Below are 15,483 nucleotides of genomic sequence, written 5' to 3' on the forward strand. Positions count from 1 at the left end.
CCAGACTAGAGGTGAGCCTTGGAGACAAAGTCAGGTAATGTTTAAACACTAGATGTCCAGGGAAAGCCCGCATTTCTGGTGGTTTTGGAGAACTGAAGATTTCTAGGTGGTGATTGGTTGGTTTTAGCCTGCTGGTGCCTTGAGGCTCAATAGTGGTCACACCATCTTTCCTGGTCCTTAAGCCTCTGCCCCTAACTCCACTCTCCCCAGTGCAGCTGAGTTTGAACATGCTGAACTTCGTGCAGCTATACAGTCTTGGGCCCTTTTCTCTTTCTTACTTCCTGTCCACCTTAATATGGAAAACTGAGCCAAACCAAATGGTTTGGGTGAGGTCCCCAGCACGTGCAGGACTCAGACCTGGTCTGGGCACCAATGGGACAGCAGGTGCTTGGCAGCATTTGCTACCGTCTATAGCACACTGATTAAGACCAAACCACACAGTGGTGCACGTATGACTGGAAGCAGTCCCAAAGCCCCAATCCAGACCACAGTGGGATGCAGCTGTCTGCTGCCACGGCAGTAGTGTCTCTCCACCCCAACTACCAAGCCCTGGCCAACGTGGCCGCCGGTGCCACAGTCAAGAACTCCGAACAACTGACAACCTCCAGGGGGCGCTGCGCCCTCGCGGCTTGGGGAGCAAAGCGAAAAGTTACTCCAGCCACGAGGGGCGCAGTTGCGGTGGGTGCTACAGAGAGAGGGTCAGGGGAGTGAGGTCCTTGGGAGTCTTTTTGTATTACCCCAACCCCGAGTCCCAGGCTCCGGCCCCCCCAGGAAGAAGCGCCCCACCGGCACTGTGCGAGTGACTGCACTGGGCTGTAGGGGGGGTCTTCTGCGGTGGGTGGACCAGGGTTTTCCGGCTCACATGCACCAGGCAGGTCCCCAGGGCCTGCGCGCGCGTGCGAATTGCGCTGGGCAGCGAGGGGTGCCTGGGCGAGCCAGGCCGTCGAGGGAAGCGCGGAGGCGGGCACTCCGGGGAGGGCGGGCGCCGAGCTTATAAAAGCCCGCAGGCGGGCGCAGGGAGAGAGCCGCCGAGGCGCCGTCTGACCCAGCTCGGCCTACAAGAACCGCCCGCCCTGAGTTCCGCCGGGGGCGGGCTGACACCCCAATTGCGCGCGGGCTCCGGCCCTCTCTATCAGAGGGCGCGGCCGGCCCGGACCCGGGTCAGAGGACGAGGCCGGCGGGAGGTCCGAGCAGCGGTGTGCCACACGTGTGGAGACCCGCCCTGAGTGCCATGGCGCGTGGTTCCTCCGGCTCCCGCACCTCCTTTTAGCCACGGCGGCGCGACCCCGGGAGGTCCCCGGGCCTCGGGGCATGGAGCCGCACGTGCTGGGCGCCGGGCTTTACTGGCTGTTGCTGCCCTGCACGCTCCTGGCGGGTGAGTGGAGGGAACGGGCCGGAAGGCTATGTCCGCGTCCCCCTGCGCTGCGTTGCCAGGCCCCTTGAGGGTGCGCGCGGGCGAGCATAGGCGAGGAGATTCCCCGGGACTCGCGGCCCAGGGCGCCCGCATTCCTCAGGCGTGAGCGCGCAGGCGGCCGCGGCGGGCCGGGGCAGGGCACCGGGTGGAATCGCGGCAGGCAGCGGCGAGGCATGGGTCCCCGAGCGCCCCAGATAGCGTTGGGCGTTTCCGCGCAGGCTAGGAGGAGAGGCCCGGGCGAGGGGCTGTTAGCCTCTGAGACGTAAGGGGAGCGCGAATTTCTGTTCTCTTTTGTGTTAAAAAAAAAAAAAAAAGAAAAAGAAAAAAGTCAAACTTGCATCACGACTTCCTGACCAATCTGGGAGAAGGCGGCGTTCTGCCTGTAGCTTTTCAAGTCAGACTTTTCCTACTAGAATCATGATCCAGCCTTAGGCACAGTGTTCTTAGTCCCAGTTCCGAGGCTGACTATTTCATGCCTTGGAAAAAGCTCCTGTCTTCCTCATGCCCTACTTGGTTACCTTCCAGAGGGACTGGGGCACAAGGTGCCCCAGAAGTGTCTGGCCTGATGTCTGAACTGGAGATCCCCAACCGTGGCATGTGTCCTTTGCTTGAAAAGAACTCTCTGAAGCTCTCCCAGCCTCACCCAGGGCACGGTGCCCAACTGTTCACCCCCCTTATACCTCCTGGAGCAGTCAACTCCCCTCCACATGTGACCTGCTTCATGCTCAGATTAAGTTAGCCCACAGAGCCATGGAGCGGTTTGTGTTGTGAAAGTTTGTCTGCCTATGTGAAATCCATCTGTCAGAGGTGGGGGATTGTGTTTGATCCCCTTAGTTCCTCCAGGGACACTGCTTGCTTACCCAGTTATAGGTAGATTTCTTAGGGGCAGGCTCCTGGGGTGTCAGGCATCCTGAGCAAACCCTACTGTGACTTCCAGACAGGCTGAGTTTTGATTTGTAGCACCAAAATGTGGTGAGACACGGGAAATTTTTCAAGGCAGGAATCAATGAAAACCATTGAGCTTGAAAAGGAGGGGCCAGGGGACACTGTCCTCAGCTCAGCCTGGACTGGGGAGAGCCAAGGTCCAGGGCCCACATTGGTGGCTTGTTTTCCTCACTGGGCTGTAGACAGGCGAATGGGTTGACGATAGTGTAGAAGACAGGTCCCTTCTTAAGGGGACAACTGCAGCAAGAACTTTCTCAGGACACCTGAGGTTCCTCAGCTGCCTGTCAGTGCTTGGGGACAGGAAAAACAAGGCAGGGAATAGGTGGTCTTGTTGTGTGGGAAGAAAGACTTCATCACCGAAGAGGTCCTTTTCCAACAGGGGCCTTCTTAAACAAAGTTGGCAGGGTTTTCTCTGACAGAGCAGATGGTGAATGTTTTCACATCATGAAATACTCTGATATTTTTTCCAGTCATTAAAAAATGCACAAACCATCCTTAGTTCGTGGGCAGTACTGAAATCGGCTGTGAGCTCAGGTCCAGCCTGCAGCTAGTGACCCCTTAGGATCAGTCAGGGCTCTGAGGTTCCCTAGCTTTTCACCCAGTGTGTGGGTGGCAGGGGAAGCTTCCAGTCTGAGTCTGGTTAGGATGTGAACCAGGTTTTGCCAGCTCAGGGGGTTCCCACCCAGGCTGTGTGTTAGTCACCTGGGGAGGATATTGATGACTAATAGCCCTGTCTTTTCCTAGGCTCAAACTGTCCCCCTAGTAAAGTTCATTCATGAGGACATACCCAGGCACAGGCCACACCTACCCTGACTCTGAGCCTAGGTGTGGGCTTGGACATCAACAATTTTCTTTATGCTGAGGGAGGTTGGCAGGGGACACAGAGTCAGCCAAGAGTACTGCGTGGTGCCATAGGAGATGCTGGCATCCTGTTCTTTGCTATGGAGTATAGCCATCTCTAAGGGACCTCTTGCTGGAGGCCAAACATTCACACCATCTCTTGTGCAGGTTCCCCAGGCCTCTACCCTCCGAACAGTTTTGGAAATAAGGCCTTCACAGGTTAGTCATCCTATATGCTGGGCGCTGGCTCAGGCCTTCACGAAGGTTTGAGTCATCCTGGAGTGTTCAGCCCCCTTGTCACTCCCCTAACTGAATCACAACCTGAAAAGCCAAGCTAGGTGATGCCCCAGCCTCAAGGGCATAGTGACCAGCTGAGGCAGACTTACCTGGTGACCTGGAGACCTAGGGATCAGGGACCAGGATGGAAGCTTCCAGAGATGTCCAGAAGGGGTGTTTTGTACTTGGGGGAGAAAGGACCAGGTCCCTGACTCTTGGCCTCACAGGGGAACCAGGTACTTAAATACCAAGCAATAACCAGGTAGTAAGAAAGCTCACCGAGGATGACAGTCAGAAAGACCTGTGGTAAAGCAACATGGTCCCTACTTTCAGGGTCCAACATATGGCACCCACAATAGCATGGGGGCATTGTTACATCCATGACAGAGTGGCACCTGAGCTTGAGTGATGTCTCTGAGAAGTATCACGGTTTACAGTGGGAATATGTCTTTCTTCTCAGAATATTTTTATTGTCACCATTTACTGTCCACTATGGGAATATATCTGGCTTGCCCACCACACACACACACACACACACACACACACACACACACACACACACACACACACAGGAACTGGTCTGTCCTCACTTAGTGGTCGTAGAGCGGAGCCTCTCCTGCCACTGGTGCTGCAGTCTTAGAAGTCACAGAATGGGTGAGGTCCCACTTCCCCTGCAGCACTGTGGGGACTCCCTGCTGAGCCTCGGTGACTGGGCCTGGCCGAGGCGTGGGCCCCTGCCTCCATGCTGGGTCTGGGAGGGAATGAGTAAGCAGGACAGGGACCCAGTAGTCCCAGTATGTTTAGGGGAGGAGCTTGGGACCATTGAGAACTGAGGGAAGATCACGTCACACCGTGTTCTTGCAGGTGGTCAGGCAGTCAGTGGGAGGGTCCTGCAGAGGAAGTGACCTTGCTGGGGTGGGCAGAAGGGCTAGTTTCTGATCCTGGCCCCAGGCTGTTTCCTGGGCGGTGTCTCCTCCTGCATGTGCTGACAACTCTAAGATTGCTCTCTTAGTTTCAGAGTCGGGGTGGACAAGACTTTTGACTCCACGTCTGGGCTCCAAGTGAGCTGCCTCCCCCTCCTGCGGCTCTGAGATCTCCTTTCAGTTCTGGTACCTATTTTAGAAATGTGTATGTAATCAGATGTTTCATACACATTTGTTCTTGTCGCTAAAGCTCGGCTTTCACACCTGCCTTCTGTTGCACTATTAGCTTTTGGACACCATGCCAGAATGCAGCTGTTTAGGATTAGGATGGATGATCGGAATTAATTCACAGGCCCAAGATCATATGGATGGGAAGGGACACCCCTGGAATGAAGCTTCCTTTGCCCTTTTTGCTGGCAGGTACCTGCTTAAGGTCACCGGGAGGGCAAAGGGTGCTGGAGCGTGTGCTGTGGGTGAAAGGCAGCAGTCGCAGCCAGCCCCTTCATCTCACTCTGAACTTGCCTGGCCTTTAACCTCTCTCCGGGCTTCATCTCCTCCCCTGTAAGTGGAGCTGTAAAAGCTTTAAGACCGCTTCCAGGGCTGTGACTCTCACACCCAGGCCGGGGAGGTGGATGGGTCAGACTCTGATCTCTGGTCCCTGGGCTGTGACCCTCACACCCAGGCTGGGGAGGTGGATGGGTCAGCTGTTTTTGGAGGAAGGCCAGTCCTTCATCCTGTGCTTCCTGCTTTGTCTTGGTGGCTAGGAGCCCCTGAGTGCTTTCCCATATGTGCTGTGCAGGGCCAGGCATTGGCCACCAGTGTCTAGATCAGGTCCCCCGGGGGCTGAGCAGAATGGGGCTTCCCACTACCGGGTTCACTCCAGCACAGATGATGATGATGCTTCTTAGCAAAAGTAGGCACTGGTACCCTCACTTTCCACGCATAGGAGCTGTCCCCAAGGGGGTCTACAGTCCTGTGCCCTGCATGGGACACCAAGCTGATCACTCTGATAGTGTACAGCTTCCTGAACCCTCTGAGTTCATTCATGCATCCTCTCATCTAGGTCTTGTGGGACAAAGTACTGGGTAGCAGCCAAGAGCCAAGTTCTGGTTCCAGGCCAGTGGTGCCTGTGCATTGCGTGGGGGTGGGGGACGGGACCGGTGGATGTGGTAAAGGTACTCACTTCTTCCTGACCAGGCCTAGGGCACTGTGAACCCCTGCAGCTGTTCATAGGTAGAGAGAGGCTCAAAAGCAACAGTTACAGCTGGGCGGTGGTGGCACACGCCTTTAATCCCAGCACTTGGGAGGCAGAGGCAGGCGGATCTCTGTGAGTTCGAGACCAACCTGGTCTACAAGAGCTAGTTCCAGGACAGCCTCCAAAGCCACAGAGAAACCCTGTCTCTAAAAACAAAAACAAACAAACAAAAAAAGCAACAGTTACACCTATAAACAGGCTCCCATTAGCTGTCCTCAGAGGGGCTCTATGATACATCCAAAATGGTACTTCCCAGGAATGGTGTCCAAAACAGGGCCCCCAAATAGTGCCATCCCAAAGGACTCCCTAATAATGATATTCCAAACAGGTCTCCCCAACAATCCCTCTAAGTGGGGCACTCCAGAAGTGCCTTCCAAAGTGGTCTGCTCCCTGGTTTATCTGGACAGAGCATTATGGGTGACCAGGGAGATGACCTAGCTGCCTGGTGCTAGGCTGTGAAAGCCAAGCTGGCCTGGGTGGGCAATAGAAACCCAGGATGAGTTACAGGAAGAGGAAGGCAGGTATAGGATGGGGAGTTAGCTGGTCTGCAGGGAGACAGTAGGTAGCCAGGCTAGAGGACAAGGTCACTGTAGCATTCCAGGGCCCTCTGCCTCCTTAGAAGGAGACCAGCTGGAGAGCCTGGTGCGTGGTCAGCTGCTAGGGGCAGGGCTGCTGGGGCTGGGTAGGGTCAGGAGAGCCCTCCCTGTGCTGTCCCCTCTTTGCTGAGAGCCCTCCAGGAGCAGGAGCCAGGGAGGGAGGGGAGGCTGAGGATGCCCCCCCAAGCCAAGTTTTCAATTATAGTTGCTGCCTTATCTGTATAGCACATGCTCCAAGACTCCTGGTGGAGCCTGTCTTGGCATCCAAGGCCTATAATCCCAAATACCCTGGAGGCCGAGACAGGAGGATCACAGGTTCAAGGCCTGTATGGCACTTACCAGACCCGGTTTTGAAGTACAAAGCAAAAGGAGCCAGTAGTGCAGTAGTCTGGTTATGGAGTGATGGCATGGATGTGTGAGATTCTGGGTTCAGTCCCCAGCACCAGGGAAAGCAAACCAACAACCCTGGTGGACCTCTTGTACTATAGTCAATAAACTGGTTTTTTTTTTTTTTTTTGGTTTTTGGAGACAGGGTTTCTCTGTGGCTTTGGAGGCTGTCCTGGAACTCACTTTGTAGACCAGGCTGGCCTCGAACTCACAGAGACCAGGCTGGCCTCGAACTCACAGAGATCCACCTGCCTCTGCCTCCCGAGTGCTGGGATTAAAGGCGTGCGCCACCAACGCCCGGCTAAACTGTTTTTTCTTAAACAAATACTTACGGTAGGTGTTTGAAGCCTACCATTGTACCAAACAAACTCCTTTTGTCATCCATCGCTCTATATATGCACCTGAGATAAGGTTTAATTTACATATTAGGCACAGAGGTTGACCATAATAGCTAGTAATAAGATTAAATAATACAACCATACACAGCATTAACAGTTATTTAAGACAGGCATGGTGGCACAAGCCTTCAATTCCAGCCCTAGATAGGCAAAGACGAGACAGATCTCTGTGAGTTCAAAGCCAGCTTTGTTTTACATATCAGAGTTCCAAACCAGTCAGTACTACATAGTGAAACACTGTCTCCAAAAAAAAAAAAAAAAGTTATTTAAGGGTTGACAGAATGGCTCAGTGGGTAAAGGCTCCCAAAAGCTGTCCTCTGAGTTACACACATGCTTAGTACATGTACCTTCCCCATGTACATACACACAAATACAATATTTTAAAACTTATGAAATGCATACTTCTGGAATTTTTCTTTTTTAATTTATTTACCTTTGTTTTATGTGCTTGGGTGTTTTGCTATGGGTGTCAGATTCCCTGGAACTGGAATTACAGACAGTTGTGAGCTTGCCTGTTTGTGCTGGGAATTCAACCCGGGTTCTTTGGAAGAACAGTCAGTGTTCTTAACCACTGAGCCATCTCTCCAGCCCCCACTTCTGGAATTTTTCATCTAATTTTTGTACTGTGACTGGGTGCAGAGAGGTTGAAAGCTCAGGTCAACTGAGCATAGATTCCGCTTTAATCCTTTTATTTATTTATTGGTTTATCAAGACAGGGTTTTTCTGTGTAACCCGGGTGGTCCTGGAACCCACTCTGTAGACCAGGCTGGTCTTGAACTCAGAGATTCACCTGCCTCTCCTCCTAAGTGTTGGGATTAAAGGTGTGCGCCACCACTGCCCGGGCTGCTTTAACTCTTTTAATTTCCAACCCCCATCCCTATTCCCAGGAGGGTTTGATCCTACCCTAGCTCTTTCTTGTCTCAGCATGAGTCTGCTGCATGTGGCCTATTGCTACTGTCTTGTCACGTCATCTTGTCCTTCATAGTTGGAACATCCATTGTTATTTTGGGTTCTTCTTTATGTCATTCCCTCCAGTTGCTTCCAGGTTTCTGGTGTCTCTGTGCTTTCATGTGTTTCTCTAGGCTGGATGCTGAGACCTGTCGTATTTATACATGAAGATCACATGTGTCCAGGTGGCCACTCACACGGTCCCTTGGGTAACTGGCCACCATGGGGTAGGAAGCAAGCATTGTCTTGTAGGGGACAAGAGCCAGACCAGCCTCTGGGTGATATCAGATGCCTTAGCCAATATGTACAGCCTCTTGACTCTCTGTAGCCATCCCAGGAACCCTTGCTGAGTGGGGTGGGTCCATTTTTCTGGCATGTTTTAATAGCATAATTATAGGGGGTATTTTTGGTTCTCTCTAACAGGCTGACAGGGTCAGCCACGACTGTTTACCAGGCTGCAATGTGCACGCTATTTTTCTCTGTAAGTATATATAGCTGAGACCATGTCTTCTCTGGGTTCAGGCTGCTGAGGGATGGTGGCCTCCTTGGCCTCCTGTGGTTTCCTTTGCCATTGAATGGGAGTCTAAAATGGTCCCCGGGAGCAGCTGTTGCGTTCTGAGGAACGTGAAACTGGGGTGGCCTCCTATCTTAGTTACTGTTCTATTGCTGTGAAGAGACACCATGGCCAAGAGAACTTATAAAAGAAATCATTAAGCTGGGGGCTTGCTTACAGATTCAGAGGGTTAGATGATCATGCGGTTTCAGGCAGGCATGGTGCTGGAGCAGTAGCTGAGAGCTTACATCTGATCCACCAAGCAGGAGGCAGAGAGAGCATGAGACTGAGCCTGCTGTGGGCTTTTGAAACCTTGAGGCCTACCCTTAGTGACACACTTCTTCCAGTAAGGCCACACCTCCTAATCCTTCCTAAACAGTCCACCAATTGGGAACGAAACCTTCAAGTACATGAGCCTATGGATGCCAATCTCACTCAAACCATCACACCTCCCATCCAGGCCTTGAACCTGCAAGGTAGTGTTCCTGCTCAGCCTGGTTAAGGTCTGAAGAGGGCGTGTGCTAGGCCTCCTCTCTGCTGCTTGGTTTTCCTCCTGTGTTGAGCAACCACCTCCATCCTCCAAGCCTTGGCCATCCTCCAAAGACTCTTCAGCAGGAGAATTAAACTGCTAATTAAACTCTGTGCTTGTTTGGGACCTGAGGATGAGGTATGGGTCCTGGACAGGAGACTGCAAGCATAGAGTTTGGCATTCACCTCCTGGGATCCCCAAAACCTGCTGTCTGTCTGCTGATACTTTGCACCCCAGCTCCCAGCATGTGTGTCTGCCTCTGCATTATGGCTCCAGCATGCTCCTGGCCCTCCTTCCCCCTCTCTTACTTGATTTCTGTTTATGGTTAAAACACTGTTTAACAGCGTCATCCTGATAACATTACAGGGAGTTTTAAAAGGGAAATGAGGGGCTGGAGAGACGGCTCGGCAGCTAAGAGTATGCGTGTACTGTACTTGCAGAGGACTGAAGTTCAGCTCCCAGCACACATTGGGCTGCTCACGGTGATCTAGAACTCTAGCTCCAGAGATTCAGACATCCTCTTCAGGACTCTAGGGGCACCTGCAGTCACCCATGCCCTCTCCCGTCCTCCCCATACATACCAATTAAAAAAACTTTAAAAGGAAAGCAAGGCCATTTACTAGCCTGACAGCTGTTTTCCTTACTAGCATGTCTGAGAGCTGGTGACAGTAGTGACCCACATGACTCCTGTATGCTCTGTTACAAAATTTATGCTGTGATCACTGTCCTAGAGAGGGTTTTTCTTGTCCTGTTTGCAAAGGAACAGGTTGACACTGGTTATCCCAGTTGCCCAAGATCCCTCTGTGGACAGGTGAAGTCACTTTGTGGGCTGCTGAGTACACCCAGTCCAGGCCAGCCTTCCGTTCTCCACATCACCTACAGTGAGATGGTCACATGCAGACTTTCAACAGCCTTGTGGGCTGTGGCCCATTGCCCAGGTCTATCTCCTCTGTCTGTGAGTGCGGCCAGGATTGTTTTCCTCACCACTGATGTAGTCTAGCTACCTCGAGTGGCCAGTCTCTTGGGTGCATTTCGGCATGGTTTCTTTAGATCCTCCCCTGCCTGTGGCTACTGAGGTTCGTGGCACCCACTTCCAGGCACATGCCAGTGTCCTTTTCTCCAAGTAACTCCCAGAGCAGTGTTGCCCACTATGAGAGCCTTGGGTCATTGACTTTCCAGTCTCACTTACCTCCCCAAGCCATGGCAGCAGGCGCCACAGGGTATGAGAGTGCCTTCTAAGTCGGCAAGTCATTGTTTTTTTTTATTTTTGTGCATAGGTGTGCATGTGTGTACATATTCATGTGTGAAGTTGTGTGTGTACTATGGAGAATATGTGGAGGTCAGAGCACAACCTTAGGTGACCCATGCCTTCTACCTTGTTTCAAGTAAGGTCTGTCTTGTTTGCCACTGTATATTTACTTCAGGCTAGCTGGTTTGTAGGCTTCTGGAGGATTCTCCTGTCACTTCTCTCTTCTCACCGTAGAGTGCTGGGATTATAGACAAATGCCACAGTTTACATGGATTCCCAGGATATGAACTCAGGTTGTCAGGCTTGGGTGACAAGTGCTTTTACCCGCTGAGCCATCTCTCCAGCTCAGGTAGCCTGGTTTCTAAGATGCATATGATAAGGTGTGTAGCATGGTTAGGGATACATAGCCTTGTTTAAAGCCAGAGCTCTGCTCCAACAGCCGGGTCCTCCAGCCCTGGTCGCTTTAGTGTGTCCCATCAGCGAGTCAGCAATTTCCCTGCTCTGCCTTCCTGGCATCTCACTCTCTGCACCCCTTGCCCCCCAATATCTACTCACCTGTCCTCTCCTCTAGACATCTGGCCACTGCCCTTGGCATTCACTTGACAAATGCATCTGTAAGATCTGCTCTGGCCTAGGCTGTCTTAGACTTTGGGGGTCCCACCGCCACTCCCAGTTTCTGGTGGATCTGAACACTGATTGCTCAGAGTCCTGAATATTTCCCACCTGAAGTGTTACCAGCACCCAGTGGAACCATAGTTCTGTAGTGCTCCCTGGTGAGATTCAGTAGCGGAAGATTTACAGACAACCATTCCGAAACGAGGCAGTGAAGGGACCGCCATGCGCCCTCCAGCTCTGGCTGCTTTGCCTACATCTGGGGTTCAGGAAGCCCCCACACAGGTCATGTGCATCTCTGTCTCTTTGCTCAGTGTGTGAGATTCATCCCGGTTGCCATGTGCTACTGCTCCTTCTTTGTGATTTTAGACAAGGTCCCACCATGTAGCCAGGATGGCCTGGAACTCCAAATCCTCCTGTCTCACTCTCCACAGATGCAAGAGCATTTATTCACTCTTCTGTTTGTGTCATGATGTGGCTGTTTCTGAGGTGCACGGGGCCACTCTTCCTTGCTGGAGAAGAAGTTGTGTGTGCAAACTCAGAGGCAGCCTCCAACCTCTAGGTACTGTCCACACGAGTGAGGTCCTGGTGCCCCACAGCCTATGTGCAAGTTAGTGAAGAGGGAACTCCTGTGACTTCAATTTGCTTTCTGTGCCGCCTGCTGAGCTATTGCTTGGGCCTAGCATGCAACCCTTTCTGACTTCCTTGTGAAGTGTCTCTTCATGTCTTCCAGCCATTAAAAAAAAAGAAGCTGAGTAATCTCTCTCTCTCTCTCTCTCTCTCTCTCTCTCTCTCTCTCTCTCTCTCTCTCTCTCTCTCTCTCTCTCTCTCTCTCTCCCTCCCTCCCCCCCACCTCTCTCCAAGGTTTCTTTGTATAGTCCTGGCTGTCCTGGAACTCACTCTGTAGACCAGGCTGGCCTCAAACTCACAGAGATTACCTGCCTCTGCCTCCAAAGTGCTAGGATTAAAAATGTGTGCCACCACCAACCAGCTTGGTTTCACTTTCATTCTTTCTTCTGGTGTGTGTGTGTGGCCAGAGGTCAACCTCAAATGTTTGTGCTTTTGTGCTCAGGAACCGGCTGCCTTATTTTCTGAGAGATTTCTCAACAGCCTGTAACTTTCCAGTTAGACTAGAATCACTGACCAGCAAGCTCCAAGAAGCTACCCATCGCTGTCTCCTTAGCACTACTGTACCCAGCTTTAAACTTTTTAATTTACTTTTTTAGATAGGGTCTCACTATGTAGCCCTGGCTGAACTGGACCTTGTTGTGTAGATTAGGCTTGTCTCAAATTCACAGAGATCTGTCTGCTTCTACCTCTCAAGTACTGGAATTAAAGGCATTTGCAGCCACACAAGGACAGCCAGCTCTTTAGAATGTGAGTTTTTGAGACTAAACTCAGATCTCCATGCTTATAGTGCAATCATTGATCTGAGCTATCTCATCTCCTCAGCCCTATTTTTAACATTTGAGACAGGGTCTCATACAAGTCAGACTGACCTCAGACTTTCTTTGTAGCCAAGGATGTTCTTGAACTCCAATCATTGTCTTCCGTGCTGGGATTGCATTCGTGTCATCATACCTGGTTATACATTACTAGGATGCAGCCCAGGGTTACATGCATGCTATGTAAGCAGATGACCAAATGAGCTCTATGCTTAGCTCTGTTTGTTTGTGAGACAGGATCTCACTAAGTAGCCCAGGCTAACCCAAACTCTTGATTCCCAACCCCCCTCCAGGGGCTGGCATTACAGCTATGTGCAGCACATATAGCTTTCATCTGTTTTTGATCCTTGGAGTTTGTTAAGAGTTTGACCTTTTGCTGGGCGGTGGTGCCGCACGCCTTTATTCCCAGCACTCGGGAGGCAGAGGCAGGTGACTCTCTTTTCAGCCCTCCATCAACTGTGTGTCATGAGTGTTTTTGTGTCTTTGTAGCATACCTACCTATTCCAACTTCATGGTGTCGTTTTAGGGGCGGGGTCTTTTAATCCAGATGGTATCCAGTTAACCTGTGTGACTGCTGCCTGCCTTGTGTAGGTGACCACTTTTCCACAAGAATGTTTTCACTCCTTAGTCATGTAGCTAGGTCTCCTTGCCTTGCTGTGTGGCTGGACCTTGTCCTGCTCCGCACCTGCCTGGATGCCTTATGGGATGTCCTGTTTCGCCCCCCTCCCCCACCTCTCACCCCCATCTACCTGCTTGGCCTTTAGTCCTTGGGCCACACTCCATTCCCCACGGGCCTCATCCTGCTGAGTGTGGCTGTTCCTTCCCTGCTTGTATTCACTCCAGTTCTAAGATTCATAGACCTGACCAGGGCCCTTGCTCCATCCTCGCAAGGTGGCCTCCTTGGTCTCTTGGGGCCTTCTGTTTTAGTGTCCTCATTCCTCTTGTGAGGGCTGTAGTGGCTATCTTTGTACCCTGCCTATTGTCTCTGCTTTGCTCTGTGCCCATGCAGATCCCCCAGGCATCAGTATGAAGGACAGGATAATTTCTGTGCTTGGCAGATGCTGGGCCAGGGGCTCCTAAAGCATAGGTGTGGGTTTTGTGCTGTGCATCTGGGCACTCATGTCTGCTGGGTTCTCTAGGAAGCCCAAGCAGTCCATGGCCCCCAGTCTCCCCAGAGACTGAGTGCTAATTAGCTGTGTTGTCCCTCAGTCCTCAGGCCATGTCCTTATCTGGGACAGCATGCTTCCTGGGGTCTGAGTACAACCTCTTGCCTCCTTTTCTGCCTCCCCAATTCAGCATGGCCCCACAGGGCTGTTCCTATTTCTGCTTCACTATGTGAAGGTGACTGGACTTATTGCCTAGAGCTTGGACCTGGGGACAGTGGCTGGGACTCACATATCCACAGTCCCATAGGGCCCTCCTTCCTGCCTGTGTCTGGTGCCATGCATCTGTGTCTTCCTGTCTGTGTTGTCTTAGTGGGGTCAGGGAAAGCTGGGAGTTTCCATCCTGTAGGTGGGAAGGGAATGTCAGCAGATACAGGGGGAGGTGACAAGGTGGATGTTGCTCCAGGTCTCAGAGGTCACACCTGTCCAGGCTTGCCTGGTGACACGGTCCCATGGTGACCACATTCCAAACCGTTCTAATTTCATTTCATTTGCTGTGATAAAGTATCTAAACAAAAAAAAATTAGGGAAGAAAGGGATTTATTTTTAGCTCATGATTCCGGGTAATAGTTGCTTACTGTAGGGAAGTCACAGCAGTAGGAGTTCGAGATAGATGGTTATGTCACTTCCACAGTCAAGAGCAGAGAAAATGAATACATGTATAGTTACTTGCTTGTGCTCAGCCTGATTTCTCCACCCTTACACAGTTCAGGACCCTCTCTCTGCCTAGGGAATAGTGCTGTCCACAGTGGACTGGGTCTTTCCCATACCAATTAATAATCAAGACAATCCCCCACAGACATACCCACAGGATAACCTGACCTAGACAACTCCTCGTTTAAGACTTTCTTCCCAGGTGACCGACTCTAGCTTAGGTCAGGTTGGCAGTTAGTACTAACCATCACACAGACCTTATCAGTGAGTGCAGACCTTCCCAGCGGGTGGGAGGAAGGACAGCTGGGTAGGCCCTGATCTCTAAGGATCAGTGTGGGGGAGAGGCTCATGATGTTGTGGGAAGAGGGACCTAAGAAAGTTGTTGATGATCCAAGTGTGGTACTGCCTGGGGGAGGCTTGGAGGAACCTGGACCTTTAGGTAGCTTCCTTTGAACAGCCTCTGAGCAGTTTGATCTGTGATCTCTGTAAGGGCCTCCTGCCTCAGTTTCCAGTTTTCACAGTGAAAATAAGGCTAGAAGGTAGATAGGTGAAGTATGTGGTGGGGGCAGCTCTGTGTGGTGGTCAGTGGTGCTGTGGGTGGGATGCCCCTGGACTACGCTGGACCCTCTCTCTGACAGCCTAGGAAGATACCAGGTGTCTCCTTTGCGTTATACGGAGGGTCAGTGGTCATCCCCTACCTTCTGGGATGCTTTCCTTCAGCCTGGGAAAGCACCAGCCGTCATCTTCATTGTGCACTCCTGGGTGAGGCTGGGTTTCTGCAGGACCACACAGCACAGGGTCTTCACTATGAAGGCCTGTCCCCCTGATTTCCAAGGCAGGCTTCTCTTCCCCCTCCCACCTCTACCCTTGTCTCCCCCCACCTCCACTGAGGCCCCTCTGCACCGCTCCTACATCCTCTAGCTCCCCCTCGCCTGAATACAGCACAGGACTTGAAGCCAAAGGTAAAGCTGCATCTCAGCCAGATTCCCAGGTGATTGGAGACACCGTGGCCTTGGGGCTGTGGGAACTCTGAGCACCTTGGAGCTTCTGGACCAGCAGGTTGAGTTACATTCCAGAGATGACAGGCCCTTGAGGAAGTGCAGATGCTCTTGGCCCCAAGCGAGGCTGGGAGTGTTGAGACACTGTGGTCCTTCCCATCACTCACTGGAGGAAAACTGGCCCTGCTGGGTGGGGGGATAGACCTAGGTGGGAACTGCTGGGGGTCTCAGGAGATGGCGATGGGATAGGTATCTCCAACCATCTGATGGGGCACCGGACTCAGCTTAAGTACCATCC

General features: G+C 52.1%; 1 protein-coding gene across 3 annotated transcripts in view; it reads left to right on the forward strand.

Annotated features, from left to right (window-relative positions):
- Positions 1-1,014: 1,014 nt before the first annotated feature.
- Positions 1,015-15,483, forward strand: part of Piezo1 (piezo type mechanosensitive ion channel component 1) — a 68,331-nt gene continuing 53,862 nt past the window's right edge. For all 3 annotated transcript variants that reach the window (XM_013115670.3, XM_013115672.3, XM_013115671.3), the window contains exon 1: positions 1,015-1,375. In XM_013115670.3, coding sequence (XP_012971124.1) covers positions 1,312-1,375 — 64 coding nt within the window. In that variant the 5' untranslated portion in view covers positions 1,015-1,311. The remainder of the gene's footprint in view (positions 1,376-15,483) is intronic.

This window comes from Mesocricetus auratus, unplaced genomic scaffold, assembly GCF_017639785.1.
Source record: "Mesocricetus auratus isolate SY011 unplaced genomic scaffold, BCM_Maur_2.0 Super-Scaffold_6723, whole genome shotgun sequence".
NCBI classification, from domain to species: Eukaryota; Metazoa; Chordata; class Mammalia; order Rodentia; family Cricetidae; genus Mesocricetus; species Mesocricetus auratus.